Here is a 20,158-nt window from a genome sequence, read left to right on the forward strand (position 1 = left end):
ATAGAATGGTCACCTATAGGACCGAACCTCCAGCATCCCCCCACATCATGAAGGGGTCTCTATGCCAATCTCTAGCTTTCCTACAGAGAGAGAGATCTAGATTACATGTGGCTAAACCATTCTAGGACCCAAACCACCTTGGGCTCATTGTCCTTTCCAGAGGGGCTCAGATGTCTGGTACTCCTGGTGACTTAGTACATGGAACCTTTTAGAATAATTTATTTACCTTTTGTAACAAAGTAGAAAATGATGAATGGAGAAAACTATGATCAAGAGAGGATGAAAAGAATAGAGTTCAGTCATTCTGACATTACACAAAAATCTCTTTCTTTTTATTTCTTTCTCACTCTCTTCTCTCTCTTCCTCATTCTCTTCTCTCTTCTCTCTCTCTGTCTATCTGTCTTTGTCTCTGTCTGTCTATCTTTCCCCCTTTCTCCTCCCTCCTCCCTTCACTCCAGACAGATTCTCTTTCTTGATTTCCTTGCTTGAAGTTCATCGGAAGAATGTAGATGCATAGAGGTCTATAGATATTGACTTAGAAGGAAATTCATGGACCGATTAGTCCAAATTCTTTATTTTACAGAGAAGGAAACCGAGGGCCAGGAACATAAAATGACGGGCCCAAGCCATTAAGGGAGGCAGCATTGGAGGTGGGACTAGTACATGGGTTCTGCTTATTCTGGTGAGAGGTAAACAGCACCAACTAGAACATGAACATGAGGCTGACTTACCTCCAGACCACAGGTCAGATTGGGTAGGGACTTAGGTGGCCTAGAAGCGGAAGAGACAGGCAAAATGGGGGGAATGTGGGGGGGCAGGAGGGGTTGTGGCAAGAAACTAAGAAATAGAGGGAAGAATGGCCCCCTGGATTCTAATCTTGGGGATCTACAAGACTTGGTCCTAGCCTCAGATCAGTCTGTTGAGACCCCACTGCCCAAGAGCTGAATGACAAAATGGGAAAAAATGATCTCACTTCCACTCTCTCCCAAACTATGTAGCATTGAAAAATGAAGTGTTGGGGTATGCAGCAAAACAGCTTTGAGGGTCTTAGTAATCCACCAACTTCCTATTTTGTCTAGGCATCCATGTGATCCCAAAGTCCCAATGAATTCTTTACCTCAGCTTATGTCTCATTGTTGGAATTTGTTAGAAAAGGGAAGCAAAGAAGGCTTCTGATGCTTCCCTTCTGGAATGTGACCCACTTTGAATAAGCCAGAGAAACTTCAGAAATCAGGGAGAAGGGCCTGACTCTGCTAAACTGGCAACCATGATTCTAGATTAATTATCAATGTGCAAATAAATGGATCTCCGTGTACCATTTGACCTCCCTTCTAGAGAGCTTCTATTGAAACCATTCAACATGTCCATAGAACGTTCTGTCAAGGTTTAGTTTTTAAATAATATTAAAAATCTCCTTTCTGTATCTGCTCAGTGGCTATTCTTTAGGATTCTGGGGGCCTTCTATCAGGGCTCCCCCCTTCAAGTCCTCCTCTTCTCCCCATCCCAAATCACCAAATGAGGATGAACCAGGAGTTTGCTTCCAATGACATATCAATGGAGCATTTAATAAATGCGTTTAGGTCCCAAATACAGCGGAGATCTCTTCTAAACAAGCGTCTAGGAAACTTCCCCTCATCTAAGATCCGAAATAGCCAAACTCTGGATCACAGTTCACTCTTCTAAGAAATATCCAAATGGAAGCTCCCAAGTGGGAGCAAGGGTTAGGCTGTGAAAGTCCAAACCTGCTCAGCCCTGGCCCCACCAAGGGCACTTCACCGGTCCTCACGCAGGTCCCATTTTGGTCCTGTGCACCTTTAAACACGCCTACCTTCCATCTTAGAAGCAGTACTGGGTCCAAGGCAGGAGAGCAGTAAGGAGGAGGCAATGGAGGATATGGGGTCACGAAGCTTACTTTGCATGGCACCTTTGACTTTCTATGGAGCATTCATCAGATTCTTAGAGAAAAGCGTGGAGAGTGGATCTCCCAAAGGCTCCGTCTGATTTCTGATAAAGAAAGGCTCACTTATAGTCTGGACCACTTCAGTGCACAGTGATCTGTGAGGGATTCTGGTGATTTCAAAAATGGTCCCACACGTGTAAGATAGTGGTTCAAGTAGAGATCTCATTGCTCCAGTGGTAATTTTTGGACAAGAAAAAAAAGCCGTAGGTAGACCGATATTCAAAATATATGGAACGGTTCATAAATCACAGCCCTTTTTATCAAAGGCAGAGTTTGGGGGAAAAGGAGGACCAATATTTCATTAAAATCACTAAATCAGTTAAAGAATTGATGAACAAAACACTGTCAATTTAACAGCAGAAAGTGATGAGTGGCACGTTCAGACACTGCGATATAAGTTCCATAAGCTTTCTTATCAAGCCCCCTGCACAGAAGTCAGTCGGTTGCCTAATCTAATTCGCTATGTAGAGTATTGGAGAAATGATGAAATAATAGTGTTGGATGTGGAGTCAAGAAGACTTGGACGCCAATTATGCCTCAGATTCTTACTAGCTGGGTGACTCCTGGTATCTCAGTTTCCTTATCTGTAAAATGGAGATAATGGTAGTTAGTGCCTACTTCACAGGATTGTTGTGAAAGCCAAATGGGTTGAGTGCCTTGGCACCATTTGAAGTGCCATATAAATGACAACTATTATCATTATTAGAGCATTCATTTAACCAGAACATTTCCCCTTTTGGTATATTCTGGATAAATGAAAGGTTTTTTTTTCTTTTTGTCCTGCCTGGGTCCAACCTGAAGATCATTCTGGAAGCCTCCCTGAGAGAACCCTTGTAGGATCAATGCATCGAGATAACAAAAGCCATTTATTCCTTTGTTTTTTGCCTGCCTTTCTGATAAATAAAGCTGGTAAGTGCATTTCTGTTTTTATCTTTCTTCTTTCTTCAAAGAAATGAAATCCAGCCACCCAGGAAAATCAGATCTCTCAGGAGACCTAACTGGAGACTGCCTGAGTGCGCTTAAGATAAGGACTTTCCATGTTCTAGTGATAACTTTTGCTGATGCAAATGGAAATCACGTTACTGTGGGGACAAGGGAAGAGGGTCCTGTGCGGCATCACAGTTCGGTCTGTCTTTGTTGAGTACTAAAAGTGTACACTAGGGGGAGATCAACTCTAGGAAGAAGGGGAAATGCCTTGTAGCCCAGAGCACTGACTCATCCCGGAACACGGTTGGTTGGTTTTCTTTAGGATTGAATGGATTGGCTTGTTGTTCACCCAAGACCCGACTCTGCAGTTAAAGTTGCCAGACCCAGGTTTCTAGGGGTTCTTCTTCATTAGTGCCCCTTCCGAACCCTGCCCACTTTCCCCCAGCCTAGAGAGGGTTAGTCCTACCAAGCCCTGCCTTTGTGTTAGCCAGCCACTTCCGAGGCCACTGGGGAGAGTGGAATGATGGCTCGTTACACAGGAAGGTAGACACTGAAGGAGCACATGGGAGGAGGGGGTGTTCGAGTGGGGGCAAGAATAAAAGGAGCAGAGAGGGTGCTCTCGGCCTGGGTAAAGCCAACCAAGAGGCTGTTTACCGAGACCCCGAACAAGCCGAAGATGTGGTCTACACTTTTCTGTAACGGTTGTCTAAACACTCCAATGAAAGCACCCCTGAGATGGGACAACGGGAAAGACGAACGATGAGATGTTGGGACCTCTAGCAGCCAACTGTCAGAGAAGAGAAACCGAGGAATGAAAATCACCAAGCATTTTGGAATTCTTTTAGTTCAGAAAAGGATGCAAACGTCCCTTCAGCTTCACAGCTCACTCAAAATGAAGAGGGCTGCCACTTTTTCTTTTCTTTTCCTTTTTTTTAAACAAAGATAACAATATAAAAAATCTAGTCTTAAAGAGTCTTCAACATACAATTAGGAACCATCCAGAGGGAGCTCTATCTTCAGAGGGGAGCTGGGGGACACTCGCCATAGAAATCCCCACCGCGTTCTTAATTACTGAATGGACACCAGAATGAGGCCGTTCTCTCCATGGATTGGAGGTGGGTGTCCTAGTTCCGTGTTGCTGCTGCCCCAAAGGACTTCCAGTCTCTTCAGGGTGTGTCAGCTCCCTGGCTAATGTCTCTATGATGCTCCTAGCTCCCGGCGCCATCATCCCTTGTGAAAAGAGTCTGTTTAGACAGGGAGCCTTGTCCAGTACATATCATGCTGCACTAATATAGTGCAAAAATGTGCCTTCCAGAGAGAGAGAGAGAGAGAGAGAGAGAGAGAGAGAGAGAGAGAGGAAAAGGGAGAGGAAGAGGGAAGAGAGATTGAGAGAAAGAGGGAGAGAGGGAGGGAGGGAGGGAGAGGAAGAAGGAGAGACAGAGGGAGAGGAAGAGGGAGAGGGAGGCAGGCAATAAGTTGAGGAATTGGTGAAAGTAGAAGCCTAGTAGGTCGACTGAAGGGAATCCATTTTGTAGACATGAACCACATGAAAAAATGAACTTGGAGACACTGCCTTTCCAGAGAAGCTGCATGTGCATGGCTGGCTGGCACTGATACGTGGGAGCAGGACAAGACGGAGGCCTTAAAACTGAGTCTCTGTCTCTAGAAATGAGGGCCAACAAACGTTGCTCTCAACTGCCATGTTGTTTGACGTTCTCAATAGGCTAATCCACTGTTCAGAGTTTTCACTTTGCCGGCACGGAGTGGCTTGTTCAAAAGGATACCGTCTGACAGAGTAACAGAATGACCCAACAGGGATGCTATACAGGTTATTGTGCTCACACGTAGCATGTGGCAGAGCGCGTGGTAGAAACTCTTCATGCTAACAGGTTACGACGGGTCGGCTAACGCTGAAGATCGAGCCTGGCATCAGGTGCCACCCTGAGCACAAGACCCAGGCGGTGCCTTTTGCAGTTGGCGGCTGTCAGAAAAGATGGCAGAAATCACTAGAAGCAGGTTTCTTCCGTTCCATCTGCCACACTGAGGGCTTAGTTCGAAGTCCTACCATCGCGAGCGCCCTCGGCAGCTTGGGGAAGTCCACTCTTCTGTTCGAGGATGCGTTTGTAAGAAAAGGTCGAAATGCAGGTTTATCCACACAAGCGGGACACTCTCCGGGCCTCTGGACACCTGTTCTAAAGGCAAGAGGCAGAAGCTGGGCGCCACCAGTTGCAGGGAAGCCTCACATATCTGCGTCGCCATCGTAAGCCAAGGTCAGAGGTTTCAGCCGGTTGTTCTGCCGTCTCTGCGGCTTCTTTGGCTTTTTGCTGTGAGGGGCCAGAAAAGTGATAGCTGTTAGCCGAGGTCTGACCAGCCAATCACGCAGGTACCCGGTAATGACGCCCAGGCCAACATGCTGTGAATACCTCCAGCCAAATGCTAAACAGAGCTTTTGGCCTGGATACCACCTTTCCCCCAAGCCATCAAAGATGGATTATGACCCTCCTCCCGATGGAAAGAGGAGCCCACTATGGAAGGTCCCCCAAGCCCCTACTAGACGGGCCCTTCCTAGTCATAAAAGTGGCAGGATCACTCAGAAATCAGATTCCTCTATCCCAAACGACGGAAGCCCAACACCTCAATGATAGACTTGTTGCCAATCCCAAAGGATGGAATTCGAGCTGTGCTATGAGTTTGGCAAGAACATGGGATTTTAGGATTTAGCTTTTAAAGGACCTTCAAGAGCATTTTGTCCAATTTCTTCATTTTACACATGGAGAAACTGAGGCTCAGACAGAAAAAGTGACTTGACCAGTGTCACAGAAGTAGTAGGGGGCAGAGCCAGAATTCAAACTCAGGCCTTTTGACTATATGTAAGGAAACACTTGATGTAAGGAAAAAAATCCTGGTTAGAGTGATCGACAAACAATAGGTTTCCTCAAGAACTGGTAGGTTCTGTTTTCCTAAAAATCTAAGCAAAGGATGGGGATGCTGGAGAAAAGTTTCCTGTTGTACAATGAACTGGAGCCACAGGGCACTTGAGGCCCCTTTCAACTTGAAGATGCTGTGATTCTTTGGCTCTGAGTCCAGCACACATTTCCAGTTCTATAGTTGAAGAGATAATTTGAATTCACTGCCTTATAAGCTGAGTAGACCAAGCCACTGAGACTTGGGTTCAAATTCTGCCTCCAGTACTTATTAGCTTTGGGCCCTTGGCCAGATCATTTAATTTCCTTGAGCCTCTGTTTCCTAATATGTAAAATGGCATTACTAATAATTACCTTCTATGGCTGTCATGGGCCTCCAGTTAGACACAGATATAAAGCCCCTTGCAAATGCTTAAATGCTCTATAAATGTCCACTGCTTTTATTAGGATCATCACAGATCCTGGGGAGCTCACACCCAATCTTCCAAATGAATCGAGGGTAATTGGAAACATACACAGATGCCACAACCCCAGGTATTTTCATTTGGAACTCATGACCAGTGCCAAGTAAGCATTAGATACCCGACTGAGCAATCCTGAGTTGGACTTGTCTCCTGGACCGCTTTAAAATGTCCTAATGCTCCCCCATCCCCTGACCCCCAAGAGAAAGATTTCTCCATTTCCTGAGAGGGCAGAGATTCAGACACTCACCAGGCTAGATAGATCATAGAAACAACAAAGATGAGTAAGACAAAAGCCCCGGCTGCCACGCCATACACCCAGGTCTTCAGGCGCCCGTCTAGAGGAAGGGATGTTAGTTATTAGTCTCCATTAGTCTGGGTACATGACAGGCTTGAGATGAACTCAGAAGGGACCAGGGATTTTTATAACGAAAAAGAAACGTCTGGGGCACAGGGAAGGATTAATGTGGAGACACTATTATGAAGTTAGAGGGAGGTGGCCTCATGGGGAAAACCCAAGCAGGCTATCCCTGTCCTTAGGCTGGGTTTAAGCAGGACTGTCCAAGGTTCTGATGTTCCTTTTCCAGCCCTGAGTCAACAATGACTCAAACCCTCCTCAGATCAGGGAACCACTGAGAGGAAGGAAGGAAAAACTGCAAAATCTCCTGAAAACATTTGAGTCTGGCCCAGGGTCTGGGAGGTACATGCCAAGTGCCATCTTAATGATGGGCACTCCATCTGCTAAAGCTCTGAATGAACTTTTTACATCAGTAAGGGGGGATCCAGGGAACATGAAGAGTGCTGTTCAGACGTCAGCCTGCTCTGAGAATCTAACCCTCTGATCATCCTCTATAAAGGGCCCAGATTTGCTTGGTTCCCAGTTTGCTATCACTTTCTGTCAGTGGACTTTGTGATATTTCCTGAAATGACAAGACAGAAAAGGGGGGGAAATCGATTTTCCGGCATGATCCCATTTCATGATGCTGAGCATAGGAAGTCAGAGGTTGAGTTCCGTCTTGGTGATAGCCTTTCCCTTCCAATCTCGGAAATCTTTCTTACAAATAAATTCTAATTGAGCAGCGGGAATTATGTAGACCCACCCCTACCCCCACCTGTTGTAGTGAGTGATACGGAAAGTGAGTGCTAAGGGTGCTTCAGGAGGGCTGTCATGTGGAAGGGGGTTTAAGCAGATCCAGGAGCAAATGGTGGAAATGGCCACAAGGTCAACTTCATCTCCATTTCAGGAATTTTTTTTCTGGCAATGAGAGCTATTTTGAACTGGAATGGCTGCCTGGGGTGGGGCACCCCCTCTTTAGAGATCTTCAGGCAGAGGTTGGAGGGCTCCTTGTGGGGTACGTTATAATGGGGATTGCCTTTCAGATACAGGTTTGAATGGCGGGACTCTGAAGTCTCTTCTAGCTCTTCAATTCCGTGATAGATCTGTGTTAGATGGATAGATGGGGAAGAGCTTCTAGAGGTCCAAGAAAAGGAATGTTGAGCATCAGTTGGACGGTCGTAGTCTTTTAGGGTGCCCTGTGGGGGTAAGTGCATGTCACCAAGCAGTTCCTCCTTTTGGACTCTGTCTCTGACGCCTCACATCTGACTTTTGATAGAGCATCTTGAATTTAAGATGGAGTAATCAAGGCGCTGCTGGTTGTTTGTTTGTTTGTTTGTTTTGTAACCTGCCTTTGAGGCTGCCTTTTTATGTCAGAGCTTCATGTGAGCCCGTTAATAAGCATTTCCTCCACCTATTCATGACTCTTGTCGCTTTTCCATATTCATTCTTAGGGTTTCAAAGAACCTGCTGAAATATGCACTAAAATGAAGGGCAGCTGAATTCTAATCACCAGAGTCAAAAGATTTCCATGTGATGTGCTGAAGTCCCGTGGAGTGATTGGAAAAAATGCCCCACCCCCGAGAGCTGCCTTAAAATGGAAGGGGCTGCCCCAGAGGCCGCGGCGTCCCACACGCTGGAGAGACTCAAGAAGACAGCAGATGGCTCACGCTATGCTGGGTGACGATTTCTGGAGTAAGAGATGATCTGACTAGGAGGACATTGAGATCGGGCCCTTTTGAATCTACAAAATGGCCACTCTGTGATCTATCACCCATCAGGAATCTTTTCTGATACGGCATGGCTTAGTCTCTTTATCACTAGGCAGAAACCAACTCATCTGGCCTTGAAATTCAGGCTTGACGTGGAGAAATTTCTGAACTGGAGTCATCACTGTGACAAGTCTCTGCCGTGCTCTGTGGAGACCCTTATTAACTAGTGACCACATGCTCAGGTTTGAGGATTTTCAAGAGGAGTTTATTTTCCAAATATGGGGAATCTTGACTCTCCACTTTTTTAGGAGGATTTGTCGATTTCTTCCTCTTATCTACAATTAATAAATACATATTTTTTATGCAAAGAGATGTAAAGAGAGGCCTCTCTCTTAGGCAGCATCTCCCACCAACAATATATTAGATGTTTGGATGGAATTTCAGGCTAGTTAGCAAAAGAGATTTGGGTGGGATCAACTCCTGAATTTCATTTGTCAATTGTCCACATTCAGTTATAAGAACAATTATTTGAGCTTAGGGTAAAAATGGTCATTTTGCTGGCTAGCTTCTACACTATCATTCTTTCTTTTTTTTTTTTTTACATTTTTAAATCCTTAACTTCTGTGTATTGGCTCCTAGGTGGAAGAGTGGTCAGGGTGGGCAATGGGGGTCAAGTGACTGGCCCAGGGTCACACAGCTGGGAAGTGTCTGAGGCCGGATTTGAACCTAGGACCTCCCATCTCTAGGCCTGACTCTCCATCCACTGAGCTACTCAGCTGCCTCCTCTATTACTCTTTCTTGGTAGATATGGTCACTTGTCTTTCCAGCCAAGAGTTCAAATTTGTGTCATGCCATCTTTCTGATGATGCCTTAACATCATTCCCCATATTGTTGCCATAAGAGAAAATTCCTTTAGAGAAATCACATCTCAGATGGAAAGTAAAGGAGAATACCAATACTTCGTCTTCTGTTTTATGGTTGATGGCCTCTTTTGGATACTAGAACAAGAAAGCAAACCCCCATTTGGAGCTGGTTCCCCTGTTATGAGATTTGGAAAGATCAAGGGATTCTGAAGGTTAAGGAGTTGGTCAGCTTTCCCCAAGGGTATCACATTTTCAGGTTAGAACTTAAGATTCATGTTATTTTTTTGTTCAGTTATAACTTAGGCCCAAAAGGTGTGGTGAAAAAACTCCACAAAATTCCACTGGGAGTAAAAGGAAATTGGATGACATTTTGATGGAATATCAAACCAAGAGGTTCGGAGCTCTGCTAACATGGACTTTAGCTTTGGTCTAGTAATACCATTACTGAGTCTGTAGCCCAAAGAGATAATGAAAAAAGAGGAAAGGATCTGCTTGTACAGAAATGTTTCTAGCTGCTCCTTTTGTAATGGCAAAGAATTGGAAATCGAAGGGATGCCCTTTCAATTGGGGAATGGCTGACCAAATTGTGGCATTTGATGGTGACGGAATACTATTGTGCTGTAAGAAATGATAAGGAAGATGGTTTCAGAAAAAGCTGGAAAGATCTACAGGAACTGATGCAGAGCAAAATAAGCAGAACTGGGAGAACATTGAACATCGTAACAGCAATATTGTAAAATGATTTTCTTTGAAAACTTGGCTACTCTCAGCAATACAATGACCTGGAACAATCCAGAAAGACATAATGGAGAATGTTCTCCACCTTCAGAGAAAGAACTGTTGCAGTTGTCTTTCACTTCAGTGTATGTATGGGTTTATCATGGGGTTTTGGTTGGGTATAAGTATGTGCTTTTATAACAATGACCAATATGGAACAACAATAAAAATAATATAAATAAAAGAACCTCAGCAAGAACCTGCTGATGCAAATCATGTCTAGTGCACGAAATGATGGCTACCTCTTGGGAGGTTCCGAGTCCTCCGGAAACCCTGTGTGTATGTTCTGCCTGACTATTTCTGCATCTGTACTTCTTTGTCTGTCTCTCTGTGTCTATGTCTGTGTGTCTGTGTGTGTCTCTTCTCTGTTTCTCTCATCAGAGAACTTAGAATGGGAAAGGGACCTGCAAGATCATTTTGCTGATTCCCTCAGGTCATAGATGAGGAGACGGGGGCCCAGAGACGTGATGTGATTTGCCCAAGGTCACCAGGCAGGAACCGGGAGAGATGGGATTGCTATCTTGGCCCTTGGTCTCCCCATCCAGGACTCTGTGGGCAAAGCTCTGCTTTGCCACCAATGCCTTGTCACTTCACCTGGCCCAAACGGTTGCAGAAACCAGGTCCGTCCCCGTCCTGATGGGTTACCAGAGGGCTGCGTGGGGTGCACGGCTCGGCTCGTTTTCACATCTCCGTTTTTCTCCTCGATGGTTGGGATGACCACCACGGGAATGAGGGTGCACTGCTCCAGGGTCCCATCAGAAGACATCACTTCTGTGTAGCCTTCTTCGCAACCACAGGTTCGAGCCTGTGGGGGAACAGCGAACTTTTACACTATGCATGCCCAGATGGGGGTCTTGGACAATTCTATGCCGACATAAAGGGCTGTCAGACAAGAGGTGGGTAGGGAGGTACCGCAGACAGCTTTTCATGCAAGGTCTGCTTTCACTGGGTCAAATCTTATTTGAAGATGCGTGCTGGTTTAGTACTGAGACATGACTGGACTCTTGTCCTAGAGTTAATCCAGGAGCATCTGCCCATTTGAAAAAAGGCTCAGAGCACTGGACATGAGCAATGACAGGAGGATTCTGCAAAAAGAATCTGAATGTTTGCATGCCTCAGTTTTTCTATGAAAAAAGAAAGATTTGGATATCTGAGCCATGCTCCGATGGGGATATGGAAGGTAGGTGGGCTTTGTAAAGCTGGAGGGAAGACCGAGGATGGAGTTGGCTTGTCTGCTCCGAGGGGAGCTCACTTACCTCACTACAGTAGGAATGGGGTTGACTACAGGGTGGGTTACATGACCTGTCAGCATCAGGTTGGCGCATCACCAGGCAGCCCCCTGCAGAACACAGAATCGTATTATGACACAGAGCTGCTCAGACCCAGAGCTAGTCATGGCCCCAGGCTTTGCTCACTACTGACTGAGACTGAGTTAACCCTGCTGAGATGCTCTTGAGGATCCGGACCCCTCATTTTCAGGGGAGGCACACGAAGAGACTAAATGACATCTGCTCCACCCATTGTCACTCGAGAGCTGTTCTGAAGGTGATGACTGTGGACGAGGCAATCCCAGCACTCATTTTCAAGTCTAAATCTGGACCTGTGGGTCCCAATGAGCCAGAAAACACCAATAGATGTCCCTGCTTATCCAAAAGTTTGGGGTCTGCGGTGCTAGGACATCCCTATGTGATCAAGCAGCAACTCAGCTAGAGGTTGTCTTTTTTCCCTTTGCCTTTTTTAAAAATGTGGATTGGGAATCTCCTTTTAAAGCATTTGGAAATCAATCAATATTTAATATGGCCAATACTAAAAAAATCACATGATTGCCACTTAGATCATTAGTACTTTGCTCTTGGGACGACCCTGTGAGCTTCTCCTTGCTTCTAGCCCATAGAATCCCTCACTTTCTCAAAGCACAGCTCAGGGGCCACCTCCTGTATGAAGCTCATCTGGATTCCTTGGTGGTCCTCACCATTGCCCAATGGAATTACCTTCTGATTCCTGCCTACTTATTTACCCACATACTGTTTCCCACCAATAGGAAGTAAGCTTCTTAAAGGCAGGGAATGCTTTATTTTCCTTTGTGTCCCCTGGCCCCCACTTCAGTGCCTTCATTGAGCAGTGAAGGAACTTTATCATTATCAGTTGAATGATACTGAATTGAACCTCACTGATATGGAGCCCTGGAATTGGGTAAATGGCTGCTCACTCATGGCACAAGCCCAGGCTGGCCCCAGTCAGTGCATTTTCATGACGGTTGTCATGTGTTGGGACAATCACAATGCTTATTTATGCATGTGAATGAGCACAGCAGGATTCAATGGAGATGGGCAGAAGTAGAAGAAGGAAAAATCCAGCAATAAGGTGGTATCCCTTATTATAAAGTGCTTTGGGATGACTTGAGATTTTCAACCTTGCCCTTGTTTCCTCTAACTCAGAGTTCTCTTCCAGAGATCCCTTTGGTGGAGTTTGTGATGGGAACAGATGTCATCAAGTAATTACACTGCTGAGGTGGATAGGCTGGGACCTTCTCCCAAGGATGTCTGGGTGGATCTGGATTTCAGCACTGTGACGTGGGAGAGAAGAATTCCATCTCCCCTTCCCCTCCTCTTTCCTTCCCCAGCAACTGCTAGGACCTCCTTTGTGAGAGATTCCCTTCCATTTACTGTGGATGTAACTGGCCTGGGACTAGTTTTCTTTTTCTATGTCATCTTCCCTGTTTTATTAGGAGCTTCTTCAGCTCAGAGACTGGGTTTTTCTGCCCTCCTTTGTATCCTTGATGCTTGGCTTGGCATATTGTAACCAATTAAAAAAGCCTTGTTGACTGATTAGATGTGGATAATGTGAAGGTTGAGTCTGGATTGTTCCTTCCAGGGGCATCACAAGTTTTTCACGGTGATGAATTTTATCATGATCAGTCATTGCCAGCCAGCTGAGAGTAGAGATTTCTATTTAACTGTTCATTAAAGTTTTCCCCTCTAAAGTCCAGATGCAAAAATAAACCCCATTGCTTCCAAGGCTTAGAAGAATCTCCATCCCGAGAAATTAAGACTGGGTCCATTTGCCATAGAAAATGGGAGTTCCTCCTAACAGATAGAGGAAGAAGGGGACTCAAACCCCAGAGCAAGAACTCCAAAGGGGCATGGACCCACTATAGAGGGATGCCTTCATACCCAGGTTCTCATGGGTTATTTCTGCTGACATGAGCATAGCCCATTTTATCACAGACAACCCTTTTGGTGAACTCTGCCAGCCACAAGTCATTTCTGACTCCTTTTTGAAGGAGGCCTTCTATTGGCCTGATCTCATTGTACAGGTGGTGGCTACTGATGAAGCCTAATTATGACTGAGCAGCTACAGAGGACCATGATTGGTTTTGAGAAGGACCAGTCCTCATCTTTCGCCATATGTAGATTATGTACATAATCAGTCATCATAGACTCAGAAAGGGATAAAAGATGTGACCTGCCAATCTAGTTAATGAAATTCTCACAAAACAGAAGGGGAAATTCGCTTATTCCCACAGGTTCTCAGTCATGTAGCTGTCTATATTTGGGGATAGCATCCTCCATCACAATGAGGGCCAAGCTCACAGGGAGAACTAGCCAGCAGGATCTGTCCCCATCTTTTTGAAAAAAATGATCTTAACAACAAATAGACTGTGCTGTGAGGCTCTGGAGATCTGAAATAAGATATTTGACCATTTCCTCTCTGAGACTATGGTTTTGCCAAGGTGAGAAGATAAGCAAATGCCTCTATCTATTCCTGTGATTCTCTAGTGGCATTGGGGACAAACCTTTTTACTAGGACCCACTATACTAAGTAAGTAAGTCAAGGCTTTGTTTGAAGACCCTGAATCTTTGCCCTTCTTCATCTGGGGACATAGAACCCTGACTCCACCTCATTTCCCTTGGAAAACCTTCTCTGCCCAAGAATGACAACTCGCCTATATAGTTCCAGAGAAGGAAACAAGTGGTTTTTCATGCTGCAGAGGGGACCAGAGGGACTGGCAGACTATTCTTCTCCTCAGGGCTGTATCATTGGACTAGGAGGCAGAGATTCTTCTCAACTGGAATCCTAGAGATCTGGAAAGTCTAGAGAGGACAAACTCCTCACTGGTATCGTTCCTGAATGTCTAGGGAATGAAGCCATCTTACCTTTATCTCAATGAAAACCCTCCAATTTTATTCTTTCACTTTTTTATGGGATGTGAAGTCAATAAAAGGTCAGTCTTAGAGACAGGAAGACCTAGACTTTCCACACATCCACTCGCTGTGTGATTGTGGTCAAGTCTCTTAACTTCTCTGGACTTCAGTCAATTCTAAAGCTATCCAAATTAGGAGGCAGGTACCATTTACCATCAATGGCACTCTCTACACCAATGAAATCAGAGGTCCAAGGCGATTTTAAATAAATGTAATATGACTTTCTAAAAAAAGAACTTCAAGTCAAATTACCTTCTAATTTGTTAATTAATTGTTTGTTATACGGGGAGGAATTATCAACCATACAAAGGAGAACAGAAGAGGGAATCTGATGAAGGAAATGATGTACCACTCAAGGGGTCAGGAATGTGAGAGTACTAATGCTTAGCTTGTATAGTCAGACCAAGGACTTCCTTCCTGACTATGTTGGTTGGGGTCAGTGCAAGCTTTCCCTGAGGGATAGGGAAGCCCATTACCTATGAGCCTGCTTCCTAGTGGAACAAAAGGCAGTAAGAAGTTTACCTGTTACATTGAGGCCATCTGACCTTTGACACCAGACTGTTCGAGAAGATCCCTTCCAGGCACTAGCCATCCACTTGTATTCATAGCACTGGCCATCTGGAAGGACAGATTCAATCAGTCAGCATCAGTCAACAAGAATTTATTAGCCACTTGCTTTGTGTCAGGCCCTGTGTTAGATGCTGGGGATACACAGACAACACAAAAATTCCCGGCCTCGAGAAGCTCCCATTTCAAATCCGATGGTGGCCTCCTTGTGATGTTCCTCTGACCCACCCTGCTGTTGGTGGAGTTCTCTGAAGACATTCGCCAGGTGTTCCTCTTGGTTTATGGCTTATGGCTCTGGCTTATTCCCCTACAAGGCACACACTCACTCCATGTACTCACACTCCATGAGGAAGGGGCTGTGTTTTATCTAAAAGAGCTGCCGTTGCTGAACAAGGGCTGTGTTTGGAAAGTATCCTCTGGAAGACCAACACTCACCATCACATGATTTGGTTTCCAATATTTGTTCTGGACAAAGATATTGATTATCTAGTTCTTGGATGATCACAGCTCGAGATCGGACCTGGATCCCTCCAAAGCCGAGATCTTCTCCATTAACACAGGTTAACTGGCACAGGCTCCAAGCTGACCAGTCTTTCAAGTAGCAGTCACCTGTTTTTCAGAATATAAATAGAGGCAAATATTTATTCAGTTTCTGTGGGGATGAGTGGGAGACAGAGACAGAGATCAAGACAGAAAGAGAGGAGGGGGGAGATGGAAGGAAAGAGATGGAGGGAGAGACAAAGGGAGATAGAGAATATAGCACAACTCCTAATTCATCTTTTAATTCCTTCCATTCATAACGTAAGGGATTTTTTAAGAAAAATGACTGATGTAAAATATTGATATATTTTTGGATTACGAAGCATTGGACTATTCCATCATGAGGAACAGGAGGTGGTATTATTGTTATCATCTTCACCTATATCACTTCACAAAGCAAAAACTGACTGAAGGTCTACACCAGAGGACTTGTCAAATGTGGGTCACCCCTGGATGTATGCCATGAAATGCATATTGTTCAAGACTGGAATTTTAAAAAAAACTCACTAGAATGACATACACATGAACTCAGAGTTGTCAGCATTGGACATTGATTGTACGAGCATTGTACAAATGGTTGATTTATGAAGATTGGTACCTAGAAATCAAGGGGACTCTGACAGCAGTTCAGAATCACATCAATGTCATTTAGACATCACAAAATTATCTTTAACAACCCCAAATTTATTCATTAATGTATATTCTGGAGTGTAAAGTCTTTTGGTTGCCAAGATCAGTAATTGCTCTACTATATACCATATTGTCTCTTAGACCAGTGATGGGCAAACTTTTTAAAGAGGGACCAAAGAAAAGGAAATGCTCATCTGTCAGTCTGTTTCTAAGGCAACTCTTTGGAAGTTTCATTGTACTGTATCCTACTCATTGTATTCATCAGATTAGGAATAATGTCAAGGAGTGGGATAGAACATTTCAGGGGGTCACATCTGGCCTGCGGGCTGTAGTTTGCCTATCACTATCTTAGACAATCAGATAAGTTAATGGCTTCCACTTTGGCATATAGAGGTTGACTTATAGAGGTTGGAAAGCTCTTGAATACAGACCTTTTCTTTTGCTCCTCTCAACCCTTCTGCCAGAATCTCAATCCTTCTGCCAGAGTGGAGGGCTAGATGTCTTTCCCCTTGATTTACAGATGAAGAATGTGAATGTAAAGGAAATAATTTCCCCAGACACTCCTCTGTGTGATGTACTTTCCCCATCATCATTCTAAATGAAGATCAATAAGTCTTGGGCTCTGCACACAATAGATACTTGATTGAAGTGGATGGTATGATATCATATTGTAGTATGAGGTACTAGCTAAGGTACAATTTAAAGGAAAATAAACATATCCAGGTCTCTTCTGGGAACTGACCACATCAGCTCGAGTTTAATTTAAGATGAAGGAAATATGGTCTCCTATCTTATACTGACATGGCAGCAATGGTAGTGGACACTATCCCTCAGAGAAATCACACTGAAATGGGAAGAATTAGCTCCTCAGTGTGATCTACTGAAGAGCCCAGTCCAGAAGGCGGTTGTGGTGATGGCTCAGGGGGAATAAGTAACTTGGGGCCATTACAGAATATAAGCATCAGAAGCAGGATTAGAATTCAGGGCCGTTGACTCTAAAACTAATGCTCTTTCTTTTGTTTACTGTGTTGCCTCAAATTTGAGCTATTTCAATGCCTAAAGCAGGGGTTGGCAAACTTTTTGGCCATGAGAGCCATAAATGCCACATTTTTTAAAATGTAATTTCCTGAGAGCCGCCCAGTGCTCACAGTGCCACTCCTGTAATAGTGCCTGAAAAAAATGGACTTTATGGCTCCTGCAGAAAGAGCCATATTTAGCCCTCAAAAGAGCCAGATATGGCTCGAGAGCCATACGTTGCCGACCCCTGGCCTAAAGGGTCCTGTTGCATCCAGGATGCCCCGGGGCCTGGGGGATATTATTGTTTATATTACTCTAACAATAAGTGCTTGTGTATGCATTTATCAACATTCTCACACATGTAGATCCCTCATGTCCCCTTCTATCTTCTTGGGATTTGGTTGGACCCAGGTTTCTAAGAGGATATGCCAGCAGAGCCCAAGCTCTGGGCAATCTTACCAAGTTGGAAAGACTTTAGGAATGGCCAAGATAACACCCTGTGTCTGCTTCCTGAAAACCTGCCAGCTAAGTGTGCCCCTCTCACTTCCATGGCTGATGATTCCTACTCCCTCATTCTATATGAAGGTGGCTGAGATTGTGCCTATTGATGAAAGGATGTCCTGTGCTGCTATTATGGTCAACTAGGCAGAGCAAGGTATGCATTTTGCAATGTGGCAATGTGTGAATTTGTCTTTCTTGACTATGCTTCGAAGGATTTCTCCCTCCCTATCCCGTGCCCCACACGTAATAGAGGGGAGATGGGAGAGAGAAAAAATAAATACTTAATAATTTAAAAAGTAAAATACATTAAAAAGAAATGCAAATTCAAAAGAGAGACATCAAGTTGTGCCGTGTTATTGACCAAGAAGATCACGTGGTGGGGAATGTGGATGGGATCTCTGGGTCTTCACTGGGTCTGGAGAAGACCTCACAGGGTGATGGGATATAATGTATTACATCATGGCTCAGGAGAAAGAAATAAAACAGGCAAACTATCTGTTATATCTATCTGTTGAGCTAATGCTAACCACACCTTGATATCCCAGGCATCTCATGCATAAAATGAGGCCATCATAACAGGTGATCTGTGAGGCCAGTCATAGCTTCTAAGGCCCATGCATCTAGAACTATCTTGTCTTTATTACCTGGGCAAGGCTGTGTGCAAGTTTCCTCAAGAACCATCTTCTTATTCCCGTCCACAATGGGTTCTATTTCTGCACAGAATTCCTCATCCACAGCCTTGCCGAGATCCTCAGCTGATCCATCATTCACTACGCAAGACACATTTCTGGTTTTGGTCCCCTCACCACAGTGAGCATCCTAGAAAGGAGAACATAAGAAAATAATTCTAATAAAAAGGTACCCAAACCTCCTTTTCTTACTGGTCTCATGGTCCTAAGTCATCTTCTTTCAGATTCCAAGCAATGAATAGAAAGAATGACCGGCTTTTGTTTAGTTCAGCACCACGGAGAGCATCCAGATGAAGTCCTCCTTGTTGTATTAAACACTGGCAAGTAAATACTCATTCAAGTTTTCTCCAAATCATTAAATGACTATAGCCCAAAAAGAGCTAGTTCCACATCAGGACCAATTAAGTAGTTATTTTATGTCCAAACATCTAAAGTCATAGCATCACAGGCTTAGAGCTAAAGGGAAACTCAGAGACCCCCAGTCATTTTACAGAAGTGGAGATTCTGAAACCCAGAGAGGTAAAGTCTTTCCCAAGGATATATGGGCTGAGGCATGAGTTGAGCTTAGGTCCTGTGGCTCTAAGGGCAGTCCCCTTTGCACTTGTTCCCATTGTCAATATGTCTCTTGTGTAGAGCCAAATTCCCATTTGAAGGGTCCCTACTGGTAAAATATATCCATTCTTATCCCACCTCCTTCAGGTATATACCTCTACTCTGCAACTTGACCATTGGCCATATTGCCATCGATAACAAGGCTTCACTGGGCAAGGTTTGAATTGTTCTATCAGCGCAGGACAAGGTCTGCCATCTCCCTGGAAAGGCTGAATTATTTTTCGCCTTCGGATCATTTTTCCTTCAAAAGACACAAAGTTAGGCAACTTAATGATAATAACCAACATTTCTGAAATGTCTTAAAGTTTGCAAAACTCTTCACATCCATGACATCTGCCTCATGATGGCCCTGTGGTCTGGGTTCCACAGAGATTGTTATTCCCATTTTATAGATGGTAAGTGGATGTCTACAGACATGTAAATGGTAAGGAACTATCAGAGGTGGAATTCAAGTCCAGTTCTTTCTGACTCCATTTCTAGCTCTCTTTCCAAAAGGATAAACTGATTCTTTTGAGTCAGTGACATACAGTAACTTGCCATCTAGCTAAAACTTGAGGCTTCCTAGTCATAGAGAACAGGAAGTGCTTCTTGAATAAGGGAGTTCCTTCAGTTCTATGGACCTGACAGCTGAGGGGGCACCAACCTGTAAGACCACATGTGTGGGTGCACTCTGACCAGGGTGACCAGTCAGAAAGCTGACAGTTGACAGGGCATTCCACCACACAGGACATGTTCATTTGCCAGGTCTTCTCCAGGCTGAGCTGAAAAAAGCAAATATCCCACAAATGAGTGATCAGAATTTAACTTGGAGTGTTAAGCATTCTCATGTTTGGCAAGACTGAAAAGAGACACTGAGAAAAATCTCACACGTTCCTTTCTTTATGCGCTCACATGGGAGGAAAAGGGCTCAGGAATGTTCCCTGAGCAAACTGCTGTGTTTTATTGTTGGGTAGATGGAAGTGGGTGATAATGCACACCATCCACAGTTACTTCTCCATCCCTGGAGTCAGAGCATCAGAGGGCACTGTGGATAAATTACTGGGCATTTTCTAGGTAATCCAGGAATTATTACAACTCTGCAAGGACGCCGCCTCACTGTTTTTAATTTAGCCATGTCCCATTCTGTGATTTCATCTTTTTCTTCCTCCGACGTCATAGGAGCGAACCCCTTTGGTGCCACTCCTCTGAACACATTTCTTGTCTCAGAGGATACGTCTAAGATGGCCAGGGCATGGTAGAGTGGCTCACATGTTCCATCTTTCTGCCTCCTATTAGATAAGAGGAAGTCGGATAAGCATCCTCAGGACAGCAGAGGCAAGGTGGTTGCAGACAGAGCCACACAGACTCTAACCTGCCTTAAGAGACAAGCGAGATTTAGATTTGATGAATTCCAGAGAGCTAGTGGAGACATCATTGCTCTGTGTCCTGCATAAAGCAAA

General features: G+C 44.5%; 1 protein-coding gene across 1 annotated transcript in view; it reads right to left on the minus strand.

Moving 5' to 3' along the window:
• Positions 1-5,126: 5,126 nt before the first annotated feature.
• The window catches only part of THSD7A (thrombospondin type 1 domain containing 7A), a 209,545-nt gene continuing 194,513 nt past the window's right edge, over positions 5,127-20,158 (minus strand). The window contains exons 20-28 of the mRNA XM_044678341.1: positions 19,363-19,480; positions 18,815-18,960; positions 18,063-18,237; positions 15,166-15,339; positions 14,686-14,781; positions 11,215-11,297; positions 10,553-10,763; positions 6,523-6,610; positions 5,127-5,211 (exon numbers count right to left, since the gene is read on the minus strand). Coding sequence (XP_044534276.1) covers positions 5,127-5,211; positions 6,523-6,610; positions 10,553-10,763; positions 11,215-11,297; positions 14,686-14,781; positions 15,166-15,339; positions 18,063-18,237; positions 18,815-18,960; positions 19,363-19,480 — 1,176 coding nt within the window. The remainder of the gene's footprint in view (positions 5,212-6,522; positions 6,611-10,552; positions 10,764-11,214; positions 11,298-14,685; positions 14,782-15,165; positions 15,340-18,062; positions 18,238-18,814; positions 18,961-19,362; positions 19,481-20,158) is intronic.

The sequence above is a fragment of the Gracilinanus agilis genome, chromosome 5 (genome assembly GCF_016433145.1).
Source record: "Gracilinanus agilis isolate LMUSP501 chromosome 5, AgileGrace, whole genome shotgun sequence".
Lineage (NCBI taxonomy): Eukaryota > Metazoa > Chordata > Mammalia > Didelphimorphia > Didelphidae > Gracilinanus > Gracilinanus agilis.